Genomic DNA, 19,539 nt, shown 5'->3' on the forward strand with positions numbered 1-19,539 from the left:
AAGTCTTAATAAGCCAAATATATATATATATATTTAATGTTGGAGTTCACCAAAGTATTTCTTTAAATTGTTCCCATTTTACAGATGAAAAATTGAGATTAATTTTAATGTTGATATATTACTATCAACATATGCAAGAGGACCCAAAAGTCTTTTCATAAAAATTTTGTTGATTATCAATAAGAGAAGAGAATAATTTAGAGTGATTTTCTTTGATGAGAACTAGAGGGAATCTTATAGCCAAAAAGAGAAACTAATGACACTGGGCAATGCATTATACAAGGCACTCTTTGTGTTTTTTTTCTCAGAACCAATGCTGTTGACATCATTTATCATTTATATATAAAAAAGACATAAAGGGCAAATCAGGGTTCTACCAAAAATATAAGCAAGTATTTCAATCCATAATGGGAATATAGTACTTTGGGAAATTCTAATCTTGGTTGCAAATGTCACCACTGCAATTGATCTTAACTAAAAGCAGACCTCTGTCAGAGTGCTACCAATGACACATTGCTGACAATCAGATTCAAGATTCAAGACAATGTTGAGAGGGAAACATTGAAGAAAAGAGTGCATAAGGTACAACCATGTGCAGACTTTTCATGTTTATTCTTCATAGGCATAACCTAGGCCTTCCAGCAGAAAATGAAAAATAATCAAGTATAGCAATATCTACTACTATCAAGAGTAGAACACAGACCCAGGGACTTACAGACAGATGCAGTCATCCACTCCCAGGTCAACAGACACAGACAGATAGACTGACACATGGATTTGGACAATAACACAGACAAGGATCTACAGACATACCTACAGATACACATACTCACAGATAGACACATTCAGAGTGAAACACCAACACAGACAGACATGAACAAATGCACAGACACAGGTGCACACAGTTAGACCAAGAGCAGGAACCCATTTCCAAAGTCATAAACAGATGCATGGATAGACAACCACACAAAACACGTACACAGAAGCAGAGCCACACACCCAGACAGACTCACACACAATGAAAAAGACGCATGTAAACCTGCACAGAGATACACAACACATGGTTCACTCACATGCACACAATACACTCATGTGGAGCCATATTCAGCATTCACCAGGACACATAGGCAGAGACTGGCATTGGGATGAAAGTGAAGTTCATCAGCTACTGTGGAAACAATGTGGGATTTAAAAACAGTGACTCTGCAGAGTCTCAACTTGAACACTAACTGGGTACATGTTAGCAAATGGTTTGAGCTCTTAGAACCTCATCCTCATTTCTACAAGAGGAATAATAAAAAATTCTAGGTAGAAGGAGGGCTATTAGAATGGAGAATAATTGACAAATGTAAAGAAATATTCTGCAAGCAATTAACTCCCCTGATAAGTTTGCAACTGGCAACTAAGCTTTCTTAAGTAAAGAGTGATTATATTATCTACCTCATCAACTGCTAGAAAGACAAGTAAGTCTTTTTAAAAAATGGAATTATCAGGAAGTAAAATTTCATATAAAATAAAAGTATAGAAAATTCTATTATAGGCATCAACTTAAATCAGTTAATATTATGTCAAGTACCTACTATGTACTAGGCATGCCTGGAAAACCAGTGTTCCATTTAACCATATATTCTGATCAGTCAAGTTATCATATACAACATACCACAAAATGCAGCATCATTAATGCAAAGATTATAATATATAACAAAATCAGCACCACTAGAAGTGAATTTAGCACTTTATGACCATATGATACTTCACAGTCACCACCATAATCATCCTAGGACCACCTGAACATTGGCCTGGAATATGGAAAGCACATAGGATGGCATGCCAGGAAGATGGGGGTCTGGTCCCAGTCTCATGAATACCTTATAGTTGGATGTAAACAATTGCTACATGTCTCTCTGCTTCAGTTTCCTCATCTATAAAATGAGGGGCTCTACAAAATGATCTGGAAAGACTTTTAGTTCTAAGGTAACCATTCTTATAGTGTGATGGCTTAAAGAAGTGCTGGGTAATGGTGTTTCTGTGAGAAAATGCTAAACTTACACGTTTTTACTTCCATAAAAATGAAAAGGTTCCTAATTTATACCTCTGTGAGGAAAAGATCTATCATTACTGGACTAGGGAAAATGCAGTCAACCTATGATTCTGTAAGGAAAGAAACTGATTAAGACATTTTTGCAGAGTCCCCCAGAAATTTATGGACAGATCAGACATTAGGTTCCTAGTTCTCAGGGCAAAAATCCCAGAGGAAAATCTTCAGAACCTATGGAAGCCAACACCCATGAAATGAGACATTGAAATCTGAAGAAAGTTCACCAAGCTTTGAAGGGAGCACCTTCCTCCTAGCACAGGGAATCCAGGCAAATCTACTGTTCAAAGATGGATAGGCAGTAAAACAGCAGATTTTCAAGTGGAAGCTTATGGTTTTCTGAGAAGTCTAAAGATCAAAATTTAGATTTTGTTAGACTTAGGAGCCGTTTGTATTATCTCAAGGGGCTGAGTGAAAACAGGAAAATAGTTTAGAATCTACTCAGCCTTCAGAAGGTTGTATTTAAAACTGAATCCAACTTTAAATGTTCAAGTTTTATTGGGCTTTAAAAATATGATTTGTCATTTAAACAGTCTTAGTCTTATCTTCAAAAACACTTCAGGCCTAATATTTTGTTTTGATGATAATCATAACTATATATTTTTTCTTTGATGTTTATTTTAAAAAAACTGGAAATTCCTAACAACATGTATGCTGATTTTTTCCTTGCAACTTAAATATTTAAAAATTGTTTGCAACATCAAGTGGATTCTAAAGTCCACCTAATAGGAATCGACCTAATTTGGAGGTTGACCGTTTTTCATGAATAATTTATCAATTTCTTTATGTGGAACAATACAGTGTTAAGTTATTTGATACTAAGTTTGTGATATATATACTTTGTGTACCTACTAGAAAAGTTTACAGGTTCTGTGCTCAGCAAGGGTAGGAATGCAAAAAGGTCTAAAGTGGGTTTAAATAAATTTCAAATGGAAACCAGGTGATAGGGCACATGCCTGTAATCCCAGCAGCCTGGGAATCTGAGGCAGGAGGATTGTGAGTTCAAGGCCAGCCTCGGTAATTTAGTGAGGCCCTAAGCAAATTAGAAAGATTGTATCTCAATATAAAGAATATAAAATGGGCAGAGGATATGGCTCAGTGGTTCAGCACACCTGGGTTCAATCACCAGTACCAAAACAACAACAACAACAAAACAAAAGAACAAAAACAATAAATTTAAAATACAGTTCTACCTACAGAAAAGGTCTTGGAAATCCTACAAATGAGAAGGGAACAGGCTACAGTTTGTTGATTAATCCTCCAACAGCTAAGGGACTAAGTATAATTAATCACAGACAATCACCCCTAGGCTCAGCAAGGTCACAGAGTTAGCAAGTCACAGAGGCAAAAACTGAAATCCAGGTTACTCTGAGTCTAAAACACATGGTCTTTTTACTCTTTCACGCCTCTCTAAGGGTCTCCCCAGATCAGTACTTGGATTCTTCTTAAAATGTATTTCATATTAAATGTGCCTGATCCACAGACATCTTCAGTGGCTCACAATCATTTAAAAAGATAAAGTTTACAGTATCCCTGGCAAAGATCTGTTTTAACCCAACTTTCAACCAATTATGTGTCAGTATGGGACAAGACTCCTCATATGGTTTACTCTATCACATAATCACAACAATCCCTGTGCTTAGAAACTATGACTATTTCTAGGATAACCATAATCAAGTGGATGGGAGAAAGTAGGAAGGAAAGGAAGAAGCAGAGGGGGGGGGAAGAAGGGAGATCGAAGAAAGGAAGAAAGCGGAAGGAAGGGAGGAAACATTTAATTAAATGCCTAATATGTATATGATATAATTTAGTAGGAGGTTGGATACAGTAACATTTAGCTCTCAAATCCTGACATTTTTACATATATGGAAACTGAGGCTGAGATATTAACTTAATAAGTGATAAAGCCAGGATTGAACATTGATGAACTTTCCACTACATATGTTCAATGTGTAGTAAATACGCAATAAAAAAATGGAATGAAATTGAAAAAAAAAATCTCCATGGGATAGAGCATAAAAAAATGCAGTATCAGCCACATTACCTAACCTAAGGCCAAAAAAAAAAAAAAAAAAAAAAAAAAAAGCTAAGTAAAAACTGATCCAAAAGATAGGTAAAAGCTTTGTTAAGAAACAGCCCTGCAAAATTATTGTAGTTCTCCAACTGAATACTGAGGAACATTCTCACGTATGTCTCAAGTTTTATGAGGACTCATAGGAGAAAATCCAGGTTTCTCTTGAGAAGCTATTTTCTATATGCAGTAGAAATACTGCTGATATTGTAATATATTTCCATTTAACTTGGTTACCAGGAAGCTCACAATCAAGTCTGTGACCCCCCCTGTTAGCAATTAAGCAAATATGAATGACAAGAACTTTTGTGCCTTTAACCTTTACAATATTTACCTTATTTTTCTGCCATTAATTTTTCTTTCCCACTATCTCGCCTATTTAGTTTTCATGTTTTTATTGTTTTTATACTACAGGTATCACCTCAAACCACTCAAAATTTGTTTTTCATAAGGCAATTATTAATTGCTTTTTTCCTTACTTCAAGTAGAATAAAACCTCTAGTTATTTCTAAACATAACAATGTTTGAACAGTGAAGACTTTTTTAAATTAAGGAGAATGCAATTAACATATTAATGCAGGTATATATATATGGTATGATCTAGAACAGCACATATTCAAAGAAGGCCCCTCAATAGTCTAAATACACTTTGAAAGCTTCCACTAAACCAAAACTATTATCACAATAATACTGAGACATCATTTGCCCTTTCATTCCTTTTCTTTCTTGAGTGTAAAATGGTACTATGAAGCTAAATGACAATGATAAAATTAGAACACCAAAGCAGATACAAGATTCTAGCTGTTTTCTAATAAGCCAAACAATAAAACGATTTTTTAAATGTAAAACAAAATGCTGGCCATGGTGTCACATGCCTATAATCCCAGCAATTCAGGAGGCTGAAGCGGGAGGATCACAAGTTTGAGGCCAACCTCAGAAATTTAGTGAAGCCCTAAGGAACTCAGCAAAAGCCTGTCTCAAAATTAAAAAAAAAAAAAAAAAAAAAAAAAAAAAAAAAAAAAAAGAGCTGCGGATGTAGATGAGTGGTTAAGCACTCCTGGGCTCAATCCCTGGAACCAAAAAATTAATAAAGTAAAACAAAGCTATCCTTTTGTTTTATTATTTTGAAATATATAGTGAATATTCAATGATATTATCTATATCAATATCTAATGGATCTATTATTGTTATTTAAAACAAATCCTCTTATTTTCAGTTTTAATATCTAGTATATGCAATGATAAATATTGCTAGATATATACCACATAAATCAAAACTGTTTAGGGACTTAAATAATTTTTAAGACCAAGAATGTTGAAAACAATTGTTTAGAAAGATGAAAAAATTAGATCCAGGAGAAGGAGATATATTAACTGGATATGGCATTTGACTCAAAACACTTGTAAACAAAACTTAAAATTTTAGACTGGATGTGGTGGTACATGCCTGTAACCCCAACTACTCTAGAGGCTGAAGCAAGAGAATCACAAGTTGAAGGTCAGCCTGGGCAACACAGAGAGATCCTATCTCAAGCAAACACACACAACAAAAACGCCTAAAACTTTCATGTTTGCGCCCACCCCTACCTCTATCCTTAAAAAGTATCTTGAACCTTGTTAACCTGTATAAATTCTTAGCATTCTTTCCGTTTAAAATGCAAAGAAGAAAAGAGCCAAACAAGTTTTTTTTTTTTTTTTTTTTTAATGAATTAGGCCTTAAACTAGTAGCTAGGCAACCAATCAAGTAGCCCTGACAACAGAAATAAAAAGAACTTAATGATTACATTCAGCCAGGAGCCCACAGACTACACAGCATAGCTGCCCAATATTATTGGTTCAAATGCAAAATCCAAAATTAATAAAACTTACATTGCTTTTTTCCTAACTTTATAGCATTTTTGATCTGTGTATGTTCTTTTAGAAAAACACTATCACAAGTATAAGCATAGCTATTCATTTCGAAGAAATATGAAGGAAGCACATATGTCTAGGTAGACTTCTTTAGCTCATGATTTTAACATTCACTTCATTAAAATTGATGTTTGGAACTCAGATGTGTTTCTTGGCTTAGATTTTAAGTAAAATTGCTCTATCAATCTCATAGAGTTGTAGGGGACAAATGAGATGATGGAGAGAGGGAATGCTGGAGTGAAATGATCAAGAGCTGGTCTTGGTTTCCTCATCTGTGAAACAGGAATAGCAATCCTACCTACATCCCTGGATTTGGAAAGCTTTAAGAGAGATAATATATGTAATAATAGTTTTGAAGCATAGAAGCACTACAAAAATCTGCCTTGTCAAGTACTACACAGATTGTTAAAACTGACTACTGCTCTGATTTGCAAATGAGGATGATTAAAATTAGAATTTGTCCCTTGCTGTACAACTTCTAATATGCTCCACATTCCTCACAACACCCATTATTGTCATCTTGGAAAGAGACTGACATAGATAAGCACTGCAAGTGAACATGTTTGTCAACTGCTCATAAAAATGATAACCCTGATTAATTAGTACTATGTATATCTTTGAAAACAACAAAAGCTCACTAGTCTGTGAGCTGTATAAAGAGCTCATTCATTCCAAACACACGTTGCTAAATAATTTGCTCACAAGCCCCTTTCATTTATTGTTGTACAGCTATATTGATCTTCCGTCTAAACTTATCCTGTCATGCAACAATGAATATCTGAATCAATTGTATAAATAACAAGGATCTATGGCAATTGACGATGAGAAGCTGAAGATATCCAGTATGTTTTTCTCTTCTAATAAAAGGGGGCAGTGTTACATCAGTATAATACTGATGCACTATTCTGATATTTGATAAATATGGGTGAGGAGCAAGAATCTACACTTGTAAAAACTGAACAACAGCTTTTCGACTAAATAAGAACAAGTTTACAATGTTTTGCAATGATTGAATAATCATTTTCCTATTTTACTTGATTGAAAAAATACCATTTTGGCATGATAAATACATGTTGTTAACAAGCATCAGGTTTTAAGTATTTTTAAAAAATCACACTGGATTATGTTTTTGTGGAATTATATTAAATAATACATTAAATTAGTAGGGACAAAGGCTCCCTAGCACTTTAACATAATCATATTTAAACATTATTACCATATGCCATATCCTAGCAGGTAGCTAATATATACAAGATACTCTAAGAATGAAAAAGAAAAACACATATGTTGGCTTTGTATGAAACTGTGTGTTACCATTTTACTAGCCTTACCTCTGTCTTAACAATATTGTGGTTCTAAAGAACAAGTTGGCCTATTTGTCACTGGACAGATGATAAAGTAAAGTAAGAAACAAATTTATGTTAGTTGAGCATCTCTTGGGCAAGGCATGTACACTGTATATAACTTTTCCTTAGAACAACCCTTCAAGGAAAGGATAATTACCTCCATTTTATAGATATGGTCATTGAACTCAGACAGGTTGGGTAATTCACTCAGGTAACAAGTAAAAAAAGAGCCCAGGGAGAACTGAGACCCAAATTGATCAACTTCAAAATCCATGTTCTTCCTCTCTCTTTCTCTTTTTTTTTTTTTTTTTTTTTTGAGTACTGGTGATAGAACTCAGGGGCACTCGACCACTGAGCCACATCCCCAGCTCTATTTTGTATTTTATTTAGGGAGAGGGTCTCACTGAATTGCTTAGCATCTCACTTTTGCTGAAGTTGGCTTTGAACTTGTGAACCTCCTGCCTCAGCCTTCAAAGCCACTGGGATTACAGGAGAATCCATGTTCTCTTTAATCTACTAGATGACCTCTCATTTTCCTGCTGCTCCTGACCTAGACTCTTCCTTTGTTCCTTTGTCTGTATGGGCATCATTCAACCTTCTGTTTCCTGACAATTATCTTTCCAGAGCCAGAACCTGGGTACATCATGGCAGGGAAGAATGCCTATCCAGACAAAAAGTGAAAAATGTGCAGAAATGACAAGGATATAGAAAGCAGGGAACTTAGCACTTTCCTGCTTCACAGCCTGTGCTTATTCCTTGCTTCATTCCATGAAAGGTTAAAAATCACCAATGTAAAAACTACATTCATAGATAACAGGTTTAAAGATATCATGGAATTTAATACTGTTCTATAAATGGAAATACCATTATGTAGAAATTAAGAATGCTGAGATTTAATTCCTTCTCTGTCATGAATCCACTGTAACTGTAGGTAAGTCATTTTCTTTCAATAGATCTCAGTTTTCCCAAATGTAAGTGGAAGCAATTGCACCAGATCAAATGTGATGTTCTTTCCAATTCTTCCTCTCTATAGTTTAATTGCACCCATATACTTGGGCAACAGGTAAAGTGTGATAGTTGTGTCCACAATAGTTCATTTTGAAATCTAGTGATGTCAAGCATTTTCTCAAGCAATTCTCAGAAGATGAGGGGAATAGCAGCTCAGGCCACATGGATATACATGGGTCATCTGCCTATTTATGAACAGCTGCAATTGGTATGTAACCTGCTGGCACATAATACTTATACAAGAAAGTTGCTCTAACCAATTGCAGAGTCAGCATTCAAATATCAAGGTCAGAAAAGATACAAAACACACTTCAATCAGATCAGTTAACTAAGAAGGCCCAACCCTATCTCACCCTCTCTTTTTATCTAGATGCCCTTAGCTTAGCTCTGAGGACATTTAGAAGCAGCTGATTAATATTCTGCTATGTATTGTCACAACTAAAATATTCTCTATAGAAAGATGTCAAAACAACAAAATTTGGTAAGCAATTAACATATCATATGATCTAATTGCACTGATACTTAGGGATGGAGAAGGCTGGTGGTGTTGGTGCAGAAAGCTAAAACCAGGGCAGTAACTCAGACTTCTGCTGGCAGGACATACACAGGGGTTATATTAAAATGATGGAGCATAACAGCTCCTAAGGCGCTGTTACAGTCTATTGTCCCCACAATCTATATATTTAACAGACCCTAAATATCTCATAACACAGCCAACCAGAACAACTCCATTGGTGCCGTTCTGGCCGATCAAGTCAACAATGTTTTATTTTGAAGTGCCCAAACAAGAATTTGCCCAATAAAGTGAAACACACCATGGGTAATTATGTATATATGTGGACACATAAGTGAGCCTATATGTGGTATAAAGACACAGCCTTCCTGTGCCTGGGTAGTAAATGTCAGCCCACATTGATGATACGGTACAAATCTGTCTCATACATATCTCATGTTACCAAATGTAACTTGCAACAGTGGTCAATGCAATGAACTGCCCAGATCCCCCTTCAGAACTGGAAGATTTATTCCGTCTGTTCTTGGTAGCTAGCCCTCAGCTGTCGGCCCTCTTTGGCATTGCCTTAACTGAAGACAGTTGCCTCACCCAAGGTCATGTCCTCTTCCCAGGGTAGCTCTCATCCAAGCACTGGCTGAAACAAGTATACAAAAGCTCACCCTCTCACCCCATTGAGACAATTCTGAATGGCCAAAGGGTTGCCCGAGGTGAGGTCTTAGTTGAGACTTTACCAAAGCAGAAACTCTCTCTCTGCCCAGTCCTGCTTTGGTCATCTCCCTGCTACAGGTGGAAACCCCCAAAGCACTCCCAAACAAGCCTGCCACTAATGTCCATCTCATGGCCTGCTTCCCAGGGAACCCAAATGTGGGTCACATTCTCTTGTAAAGAATGTCCACATTACTTTGTAATAGAGAGAAGTAAGCTTAATAAATTATGAGGCTTTATGACAGCCACACTACAAAACTATCTAAAACTTATTATGGATTACAAAAAACAAATTCATAAATCTAATTTATGGGTCTTTACATTTAAGGAAACTGAGATAATAGTTCCAAGGTGGCCAATTTTGAAGACAAACTGAATTTGTCACAATCCATTTTCTAGTCTTTATTGCACGTCATATACTTATTCTTTTGACTCAAAAGAAAATCTAATTCTCAGGAAAAGACACAGTGCCCCCATGGAATCTCATGAATTAAGATGGGTATTTTAATCATAAGAGATCCAAAGATACCATCACAGGGGTCCTAGAGTAATGTTCTTAATTTATTCTTCTAACCACAACTAACCTAATAAGGAAGGATTGATGTCTACACTATGCATACTAAACAAAACCTACAGAATCACAAAATGTATGTCCAGAACAGTGACATTATTCAGGAGGGAGAATGTGTGAAGGGAGGCTCAGGATCACAATATCCCTTAATATAATGAACTTTTCTAGTTTCCTAAAATCAAGCCCAGTACAGTTATCTACTGAGTCAATGACTCCCAGGATTTCTTGGTTCTGGAGAAACTACTCTGCAATTTACTTTCAGGGGCTCAGTAATATTCAGCATAAATTTTAGGTCTAATTTGGATCTTTTCAATGCTAACCTAATTCCTCATCTTTGTTCCATGTCTTCCAAAGCAAAATAATGTTATATCATTTCTAATCTTAAGACTTCTTCCTCCCAAATGATTTAAGAACAGTCAATGAGAAATACTTAAAATTAATCTGCAGAATTTGAAGTTAATAGTGTTTACACTTGAACTTCAACACCAATTGATGATATAAACTCAAAAATATTTGGTACTATGGACTGAATTTCTTTGTCTTTTCAGATTCCATATGTTGAAGTTCTAATCCCTAATTCGATGATAATTGGAGGTGGGTCTTTCAGAAGTGATTAGGACGATGATGGTGATGATGAGGTGATGATGATGGAATTAGTACCTAAGAAGATGAGGCAACCTTCATATGAAGATATAGTGAGATGGTGGCCATTGGCAAGCCAAGAAAAGGACCCCCACAAGAACCTGACCATGCCATCAGCCTGATCTTGGACATATGGCCTATGGAACAGCAAGAAACAGATTTTTGTTGTTTGAGATTAATGGTATTTATTATAATAGTGTCACCAAGTATACAAAGTACATATGGGATATGATTTTAAAGGTATGTGTAACTTTGCCCCATATAAGAGATGTGCCATGGAGCTACTCAAGGTCTACAAGGACAAGCAGGCCTTCAAGTTTATGAAAAAAAAAAAAAAAAGCGGGGGAGGGTAGGGAAACACATCTGGGCCAGGAGGACATCAGAGGAATTAGTTAAGCAATGTCCCAATGTCCTGATCACCATGAAGAAATTGGGTATCAAGAAGGACTGAACATCCTCTTCAGTTTGTGTATAAGAAAATCTTTACAGATGAAAAGAAACATACACTATACAGTAATCCCCTCCTTATTTGTAGTTTTGCTTTCCAGATTTTTAGTTACCTGCAGTCAACCATGGTGTGAAAATCTTAAATAAGAAATTCTGGAAATAAACAATTCATAAGTTTTAAATTGCACACAATTCTGGGTTCTATGTTGAAATCTCATCATAGATTTGAATCATTGCAGGACTTGAATTATTCCTTTGTTCAGTGTATCCATGCTATGCTGTAATGCTACCTCTCTATCAGTCACTTAATAGCCATCTCCATTATTAGATCTGCTACCCAGGTACACAGTGCTTGTGTTCAAGTAACCCTTAAATAGACCCTAAAAATGCCTATACCCTTCTCTTTATTTCATCTCATCATATAGCCATTATATCACCTCACAACATTGCAAAAAGAAGGGTAAGTATAATATTTTCAGAGAGAGCGCATTCATATAACTTTTATTACAGTATATTATTATCATTGTTCTATTTTATGACTGGTTACTGTTGTTAATCTCTTACTGTGCCTGATTTCTACATTAAATTTCATCATAGATATGTCTGCACAGAAAAAATAGTATATATGGGGTTTGGTATTGTCCATAGCACATCCCTTGCAGATAAGGGAGGATAACTGAATTTGCTGTATATGTTCAAGGGTCATTTATTATTTAGGTAATGGTATGGAGAAAAAGTCCAGGCAGTGCCTACTCTGTGGCAGGAGTTAAGCTAGGTACAATCACATATATCTTACTTTATTATAACTTCAATCATTACTTTCATTTATAGATGAAGAAATTGAGGTTCAGAAAGGTTTATCAATTTGCCAAATAGCACATTGTGTATAAATGATAACTCAGTGACAACTGTTCTGAATGAGAATATACTCCCTTAAACTCCTTAACACTTGCTTGATTATGCCAAGAAATTTTCAATTTTCTGACTCACTAATGATTGTTACTACTCAAAGAAAATTTCTGAGTAATTAATGGAACTTCATGGGATAAAGAGAATTATTAACTTTTCATCATACCTCTTTCTGTATTATTAGAATTTTCAGTAAGAATGCAACTTTCTTTTCAAAATAAATAAATAAAAATAAAAATAATGAATTTTAAAAATCACTGACCTTTTCTCAAAGTAATTTTAGGATTAACACTTGGCAAAACTGTAAGGTTTGGGATAGTACATGTACCCATTCTCTTGCTTTTCACCCAATTTTCCACTTGGTATTCCATGCCAAAACTTTTCCCTTACCTATGTCATAAAGCAGTTATTTACACAAAAATTGAATTTGCTATTATTTCACGGTATTTTCACTGAGCAGAAAACTATCTTTGGTCAAAAAAATGACTGTGTATCTCTGATATCAGAGTGGCAGAAGATGTTTATGAATGAAGCTTTCTTCTTTCTCTGTAGTCCTGAAGCCATACACTACCCATATCCATCTACTTAGGAATCTCTTAAAGAGGGCCTTTGCCTTATGAGCCCACTGCCACAGTTCCAAGATGCTCAACTCAGTGAGACCCTGTCTCTAAATAAAATACAAAATAGGGCTGAGGATGTGGCCCAGTGATCTAGTACTCCTGAGTTTAATCCTGGGTATGCCCCCCACCCCAGAAAGGGGTGTCTTTGCTCCAAATAAGTGATGCATCTTGGAACTATTCGAGGTCTCCAAGAGCAAACAGGCCCTCAAGTTTATCAAGAAAAGGGTAGGGACACACTCCATGCTAAAAGAACACAAGAGAAACATATATACATGATGTCAACATGAGTAACTCAGTGCAGTGGTAACTGAGGGTAAAACCAAATTCTTTACTAAGCTTTTAGAAAGAAGTCAACACTCTTTCAGAGCTAAACTTCCTAATCTGTGTAAGGGCTTTGATCACATACACACTTTGGGAATCCCATTTGGATTTTCTCCAAAGTGAGAGAAAATACATTTCTGTTGTGTGAAGCAACTGAGTTTGTGGTCATTTGTCAAAGTATCCTGAGGAAACGAATACACCCACATTTCCAGACTCTCATATCACTGTATCTTATAAGAAGGAAACACAAGAAAACATATTAAAAAATAAACGCCCTGGTTATGGGTATGTATTCAAATGCCTACAGCACATAGAATCACATACTTCTGACTTTTTTTCATGTGCAAATTTAAAAATCCTTTTAGGAATTGGAGGAACTACAAGTTTTATTCAGATGAATGGAGACTCTGCCACATGCTAGAATTAGCAAGCACTGAAATGAGGAAGAGGCTCTTGGCCCTGACTTCATAAGTTATATTCCCAGTCTTGTTTGAATAGAAATATTTTTTAAAGATCTTACTCTAAAACGGTTACCTAAGACATTGCCCATCATGCTACTCATTTGTACCCATATAGTTTCATGTTTAAAAAAAAAAACTCTCATAATTTAGCACTGGGAAAGTATTTCTGTGTCTTAAAAAAATAGTCATATTTTATCCTATCAGATAATCAGAATTTTTTACCCCATCTACTAGAATAGCCTCAGCTACTCTGCCTGTTTCCATGCTTCACCTCCTACAGTCTGTTTTCCCACAGAAAGCACAATGATGGATCCTCTTATATATAAATCAGATCATGTCAACATCCTGAACATAACCAGTCTAGGGATCCCCATTACACTCAGGATAATATGAAAAGCCTTTCCAGGGCCCACCAGGTCTAATATGCTCTGTCTGGGCTATCACGTTTTATTTGCGTCCCCCTGCTGACTCTTCCCTGTCATCCCTCTGCCCACACTGGCTTCTATCCTTATTGTTCTTGTTGCCTGAAAAACCTTCCTCTTGCTCTTCATAGGTCACTATTGCTTCACTCAGGTCTCTAATCAATGTCACTTCCTCTGAGAGTCATTACCACTCCATCTAAAATAACCACCCTTCTCTTGCTTCTAGTTTCTCTCATGGCATTTATTCACCTCCTAACATTACCCTGCATATTTAATTTCTTATTTCATCATTGTCTATGTTCCCATGTTCAAATATAAGCTCTCCTAGAGCAAAAACTTTTCAGATTTACTCACAGAGTCTATCACAGAATAGGCACTGAATAAATTATTTGATGAATCAAAAAGATAAGTGAATGAATTTACAAATCTCTTTGTTTTGTTTTTTGCCCTGTGTGATTGGAAAATCAATATTAATTTCAATGGTTATGGTATCTTATTAGCCTTAATCATGAGCACATATGCTTTCTTTTTTTAATATGCCAATACTCTGTTTTTATTGTAATAACATAATATATATACTTTATTTTAAGATACATTTCAGAATGTGACAGAAAGACATCAATAGGCAGGTCCCACACTGTGTGGGAAAGCATGTATTGTGTATTTGTTAATCAGCAGTAAATGGGAAACATGACAAATTTGAGTAAAATACAAGATAGTTCTCAAGCTAGAAGCCCAAATTTGGGCTGAAGGTTGATATTTGGGAATCTGGAAAAAACAGATGACAGTAAGCCAATGGGTCTAGCAGAATCAGTGAAGGAGAGAAACCAGTTTTACCTTTTCATTCCTGCAGTTGTTAAGTCCCATATTATTCATGGAAGACAGTTTCCCATCAACACCATGGGGCTGTTGCTGCTGTTGCTCTCGCTGGATCTGTTCTCGCATCTTCCGAGCCTCCTGAATGGCTTTCATCACTGTATCCTGATCTCCAAATAGGGCAGGGGAGTTGAGACTGGACAGGATATCTGTGTATACAGGATGCATTATTAAAGGCTAGTGAGGATAAACTCATAAAAAGAATTACTCTCCACTCTCCTGTGGAATTCTGCATTTTCTGAATAAGGAAGGGGCATATTTGTTGGGAAAGCTATACAATACTATGCATAGAACACAGAAAGCCAGGGCAACCAAACTGTGCTGATCCCTTTTAGCCCTTGGAGGACAGCCCACCACTCAAGTCTGCATGGGTTCTTGCTACCCGCTTTCTCACAGACGAAGGTTCCTAGATTCCAATTGTGTATCTACTGGGGGAGATACCTCTTCTAGTTGTATCCTCAGTCTGTATATGGCCTTTCTCTGGAGTTGTGGTGTGGTGTGGAGGATAGGGAATAGAAGAATGTAGTGGGAAGGCAGGAATGTGTATCCAGGCACCCTATTATATTTGGCGTGCCCCTATAAGAAAATTGTTTCTTTTTTAGAAGGAAACAAAAAAAATCCATGAAGCTCCAAGTGTACTTTAGTGACCTCTGTTGTGTATGTGTTCGTGTGTCCACTGCAGGAGCGAGGGGGCGGGAGGAATGCTCTCCATGCTCTCCATTCCCCAATTGCTGGCTGGCTAATGAAGCATTCTTCTCATCACGAAGCCTCAGTTATTTACCAAGAGAAGAATGCCCCCCTCCCTACCCCACCCCCCGTACCCACTGCTCTTCACTCCCTATCCTCAAGATAGCGAAGCCGATGGTGTGGGAACAGTTTTCACGTAAATACAAAGGCTCCAATAAAGTGAGAGTAAATATTTGCTTTTATTATATTTCATGCAACACAGAAGGAAAAGATTCAAAATGAAATTGACTAATGTTCTTTGATATTTTGCATTTTACTGTGAGCAAAATGAATACTTTGAATAAGTTTTCCAATCCTACACAAAAAAAGGGCAATTATTTGGGTTGGGGTTGTGGCTCAGTGGTGGAGCACTTGCCTAGCATGTGTGGGGCCCTGGGTTCAATCCTCAGCACCACATTAAAAATAAAATAAAGGTATTATGTCCGACTACAACTAAAGAAACAACAACAAAATTTTTTTTTTTAAAAGGACAATTATTTGATGAGGGATAGATTTCAGCTGCTGTGGCAAATTTTAATGTCCACTTGCTTGAGGCCCAGTGGCATTAAGCATTTTCATGGCACATGTATGTGGGCATGTGTGTTTGTGTGTGTATATGTGTACACCTCACATAGTCGGAAGGGACAAAGGAAACCAGACTACAATCACGCTTACATCACGTGTCTTGGATGTGCAGTGAATGTACATATATGTGTGAGTTTGGAAAAAATCCCAAGGCTATCAATGGGAAAATTTTACAAATCAGTTACTTTTTAGGACATTAAAATACACACACACACACACACACACACACACACACACACACACACATACACACATACTTAGTCTTGGGGCTTTTCTGATAAAAAGACCATTTCTATCCATTATCATCTGGACAACAAAGACTACAGGTGCTATTGCTTCAGCCCATCTGCTGAAGTCTAAGTATAGAACTATAAGAACAGTCATCTCTGTCCTTCACAATTATCTGTACAGTAAACAAATGTGTTCCAAAAAAAAATGAAGAAGTGAATTATAGGAGGGCCATTTCAAGGTCAGGTCTATTATTTATCTTTGGTTGAATTTTTTCTCTCATCTCACAACAATAAAGATCCAGTCAAAGGATGTTCTTCACATTCATATGCTGGAAATGATTTACTTCTCTCTGACTTGAGGTGAAAATCTCTGAATCCCTGAAGAAGTCATCCTGACACAAAATAAGAATAGGCTGCTGTAGAGATCCTCATATCCCAAATTTCAATGAGGAAGATTTATGTCTCATTATCAAAAGATTTACTTATTCTCAGCCCAGTTCAGCAAATATTTCAACTATGAGTTTACAAAAAGAGCACTGAGTTATGTGTAAGGGGACCTGGATTCTGGTTCTGGCTTTGCTAATTAATAGCTACAGTGTTGTGGGCAAATCATTTTACCCGTAAGAACCACAATTTACCTTACCTGTGTGACAAGTATCATAATCATGTATCACCTAACTCACAACCTTATTGAAATCAAATAAGCAACAATGTTTGTAACTATAAATGGCTATAGTTGCATGTTATTCTATCTAGCATAAGGAGAATTTTAGGCTATAGGATTCAATAATACAAGCAAGGTAACATGGTGAAGAAATGCTAGGTCTAGTCCCTAACCTTTTCAAGTCTCAATGTCTTTATTAGAATATTAAGAGTTAATAAGAATACAGTAATAATTTTAATGTTTTTTGGCACTCTCCTATTGACAGGTGTTTTCATATTTATTGTTTCATTATATGTGTATTTGTAAATGTGTAGGTATTATTTATTCTAGCCTTTTAAAATTGAACATCTTCTAGGTACTAGACACTGTTCTGGGCACTTTATATACATTTTTCTCTTTTAATCCTCATAGCCACCTATGAACTGAGGCATACTATTCCCCTTTCAGAGATTAGGAAACTGAATTTTAAAATATTAAATAAATTTCCCAGGGTCACTAGTCAGTAAAGGCTCTCAGTGCAAGCCTGTCTCATTTCTAAAACCCAGTTTTTTCCTCCAGAGTTTTCACACAGAGGTGTGAATATTCCTAGAGATATTTGACAATATATGCAGGAGTACACGATATAGCTTCCTAGATATCAATGTTATTTCACATGTTATTGAAGTATGTAATTTATATTTATTTTAATGCAAAAATAATAAAGAATAACATGTAAATATCACATACATTTTGAAGAGAAAATATAAAATTTCAAAAGAAGGTTTAAACTTTTGACAGGCAGCATTGAGGCCAGGTCCTAAAGCCCTTGGAGAGTTACTTTAGGTAGAAAGCACTGAACAAAAACAGAATTTCTTAAGTCTGTGAGTTGCTGGATCTAAGTCATCACCAACTGAAAAACCCATTCCAGCGGGATTTACATTAGAATTTTTTCCAAAAGTTTTAATCACCCAGAACACTAACTTGGGCTATGTTTCAATAGAAAAGAAAAGAGGACTATCTTTAAGGAACACGTTGGAAAAGAGGATCAGTTATCACTAAACAGGTTTGCTTTCTTTTACCTAATTCATAAGTCTCTTCCTGGTGTTGACTTTTCCATTTACCTAAAGAGGATCCTCTTCCCAAGTTTCCTCCAAGGGGGCTGGGGATGCCGCTTTTGTTTGGCAGATTGACGGGGCTGGTTTTGCTGGCTGGGAAGAGGCTCTGTGTGGGAGATGTTGGGGACTTCACAGGCTCTGCTGTCTTGGGTCGGGAAGAGAGATTCAGCGGCTGTGCTGCTGTTTCATCCTGCAAGAGTTTAACATAAATAATTATTTTTAAAAAAAGACAAATGAAGCACATTATCACTTAGAAGCCACAGTTATTTTACACCTCAGAGACAATGCTACATTCTCCTACAATAATAACAAAAGAAGCTAATTATCTACCTCCTTGAAGATTCATCGAAAGGAAACCTCATTAATTTCCCTGTGTTATGCTTCTATTTACATTAACTGTGTAGTTGGATCATTCTTTTTGCCAAATTAAAATCTGAATTAGCTCACATTACAGCTTAATTTCCTAATGTGTTTTCAGAGATCTAAATTAACCTAGGGCATTTACAAAGAATTATTTAAAATTTCAGTAGCTCTGTAGTGCTTTTGTGTTATTCTCTCTGAAAAGTTCCTGTAACTATAAATAGTCTCTGCAGCTAATTTTTTAATATATATTTTAAATCAAACAATCGCAAGTACTTTAAAAATGGAAACATGGAAAGTCTTCTTCTGATCTGGGCCCCAGCCCACAGAGCCACATACCACACCATGGCTTCTATGTGGCTTTCTGGGTGTGGGCTCTCTTTGTGGTCTATATTCTGGTCTCTATTCATGTTTAAAATTAATTTTTGCAAAGATCAAGCATACATTATAATTATGTTTTACATACTATGCTATACGCAATTTATTTTTCATGTTTAAAGTGATGTCTTGTTATATTCTTTGCTACATATATTTACGGAATGTCTATTTTAAGATGCATTTCCCTCTACACTAAGCACACTATTCCGCTATCTAGCTTGTAACTCTAGTTTAGCTAGGAACTTTAAAGCTAAACTCCTTGCTTTCATTTTGTCTCATTTATCCTGCCATAAAATACCTGTAGCAACACTTCTATCATCCTAGAAATTTGGTTATAATATGAGCATATTCATTTAAATGTTCAGTTTTAAGATCTGCATTATTATGTTCTAAAATAAAATCATCAGCAAATGTTAACTCCTGTTTTGCTTCTGAGAGGCACAGAGAACTGGATTTAATGTCACCTTATTTGAAATAGAAAATAGAGTTTGGTAACAGAACATTCTCTCCTTTGGTAAACACGGTATCTCGCTGGGGCTCTTTTTCTTCATCCATTAAAAAGAGGGTCTCGTACTAAATGATCT

At 36.1% G+C, this 19,539-nt stretch overlaps 1 protein-coding gene across 21 annotated transcripts in view; it reads right to left on the minus strand.

Moving 5' to 3' along the window:
- Positions 1-19,539, minus strand: part of Sox6 (SRY-box transcription factor 6) — a 578,220-nt gene that overhangs the window by 60,316 nt on the left and 498,365 nt on the right. For 14 of the 21 annotated variants that reach the window (XM_076846924.2, XM_076846921.2, XM_076846939.2 and 11 more), the window contains 2 exons: positions 18,182-18,407; positions 14,880-15,067 (listed from right to left, as the gene is read on the minus strand). In XM_076846924.2, the coding sequence (XP_076703039.1) occupies positions 14,880-15,067; positions 18,182-18,407 (414 nt within the window). The remainder of the gene's footprint in view (positions 1-14,879; positions 15,068-18,181; positions 18,408-19,539) is intronic. The other 7 variants (XM_076846938.2, XM_076846937.2, XM_076846932.2 and 4 more) reach the window with 1 other exon arrangement.

This window comes from Callospermophilus lateralis, chromosome 2 (genome assembly GCF_048772815.1).
Source record: "Callospermophilus lateralis isolate mCalLat2 chromosome 2, mCalLat2.hap1, whole genome shotgun sequence".
In the NCBI taxonomy this organism is placed as follows: domain Eukaryota; kingdom Metazoa; phylum Chordata; class Mammalia; order Rodentia; family Sciuridae; genus Callospermophilus; species Callospermophilus lateralis.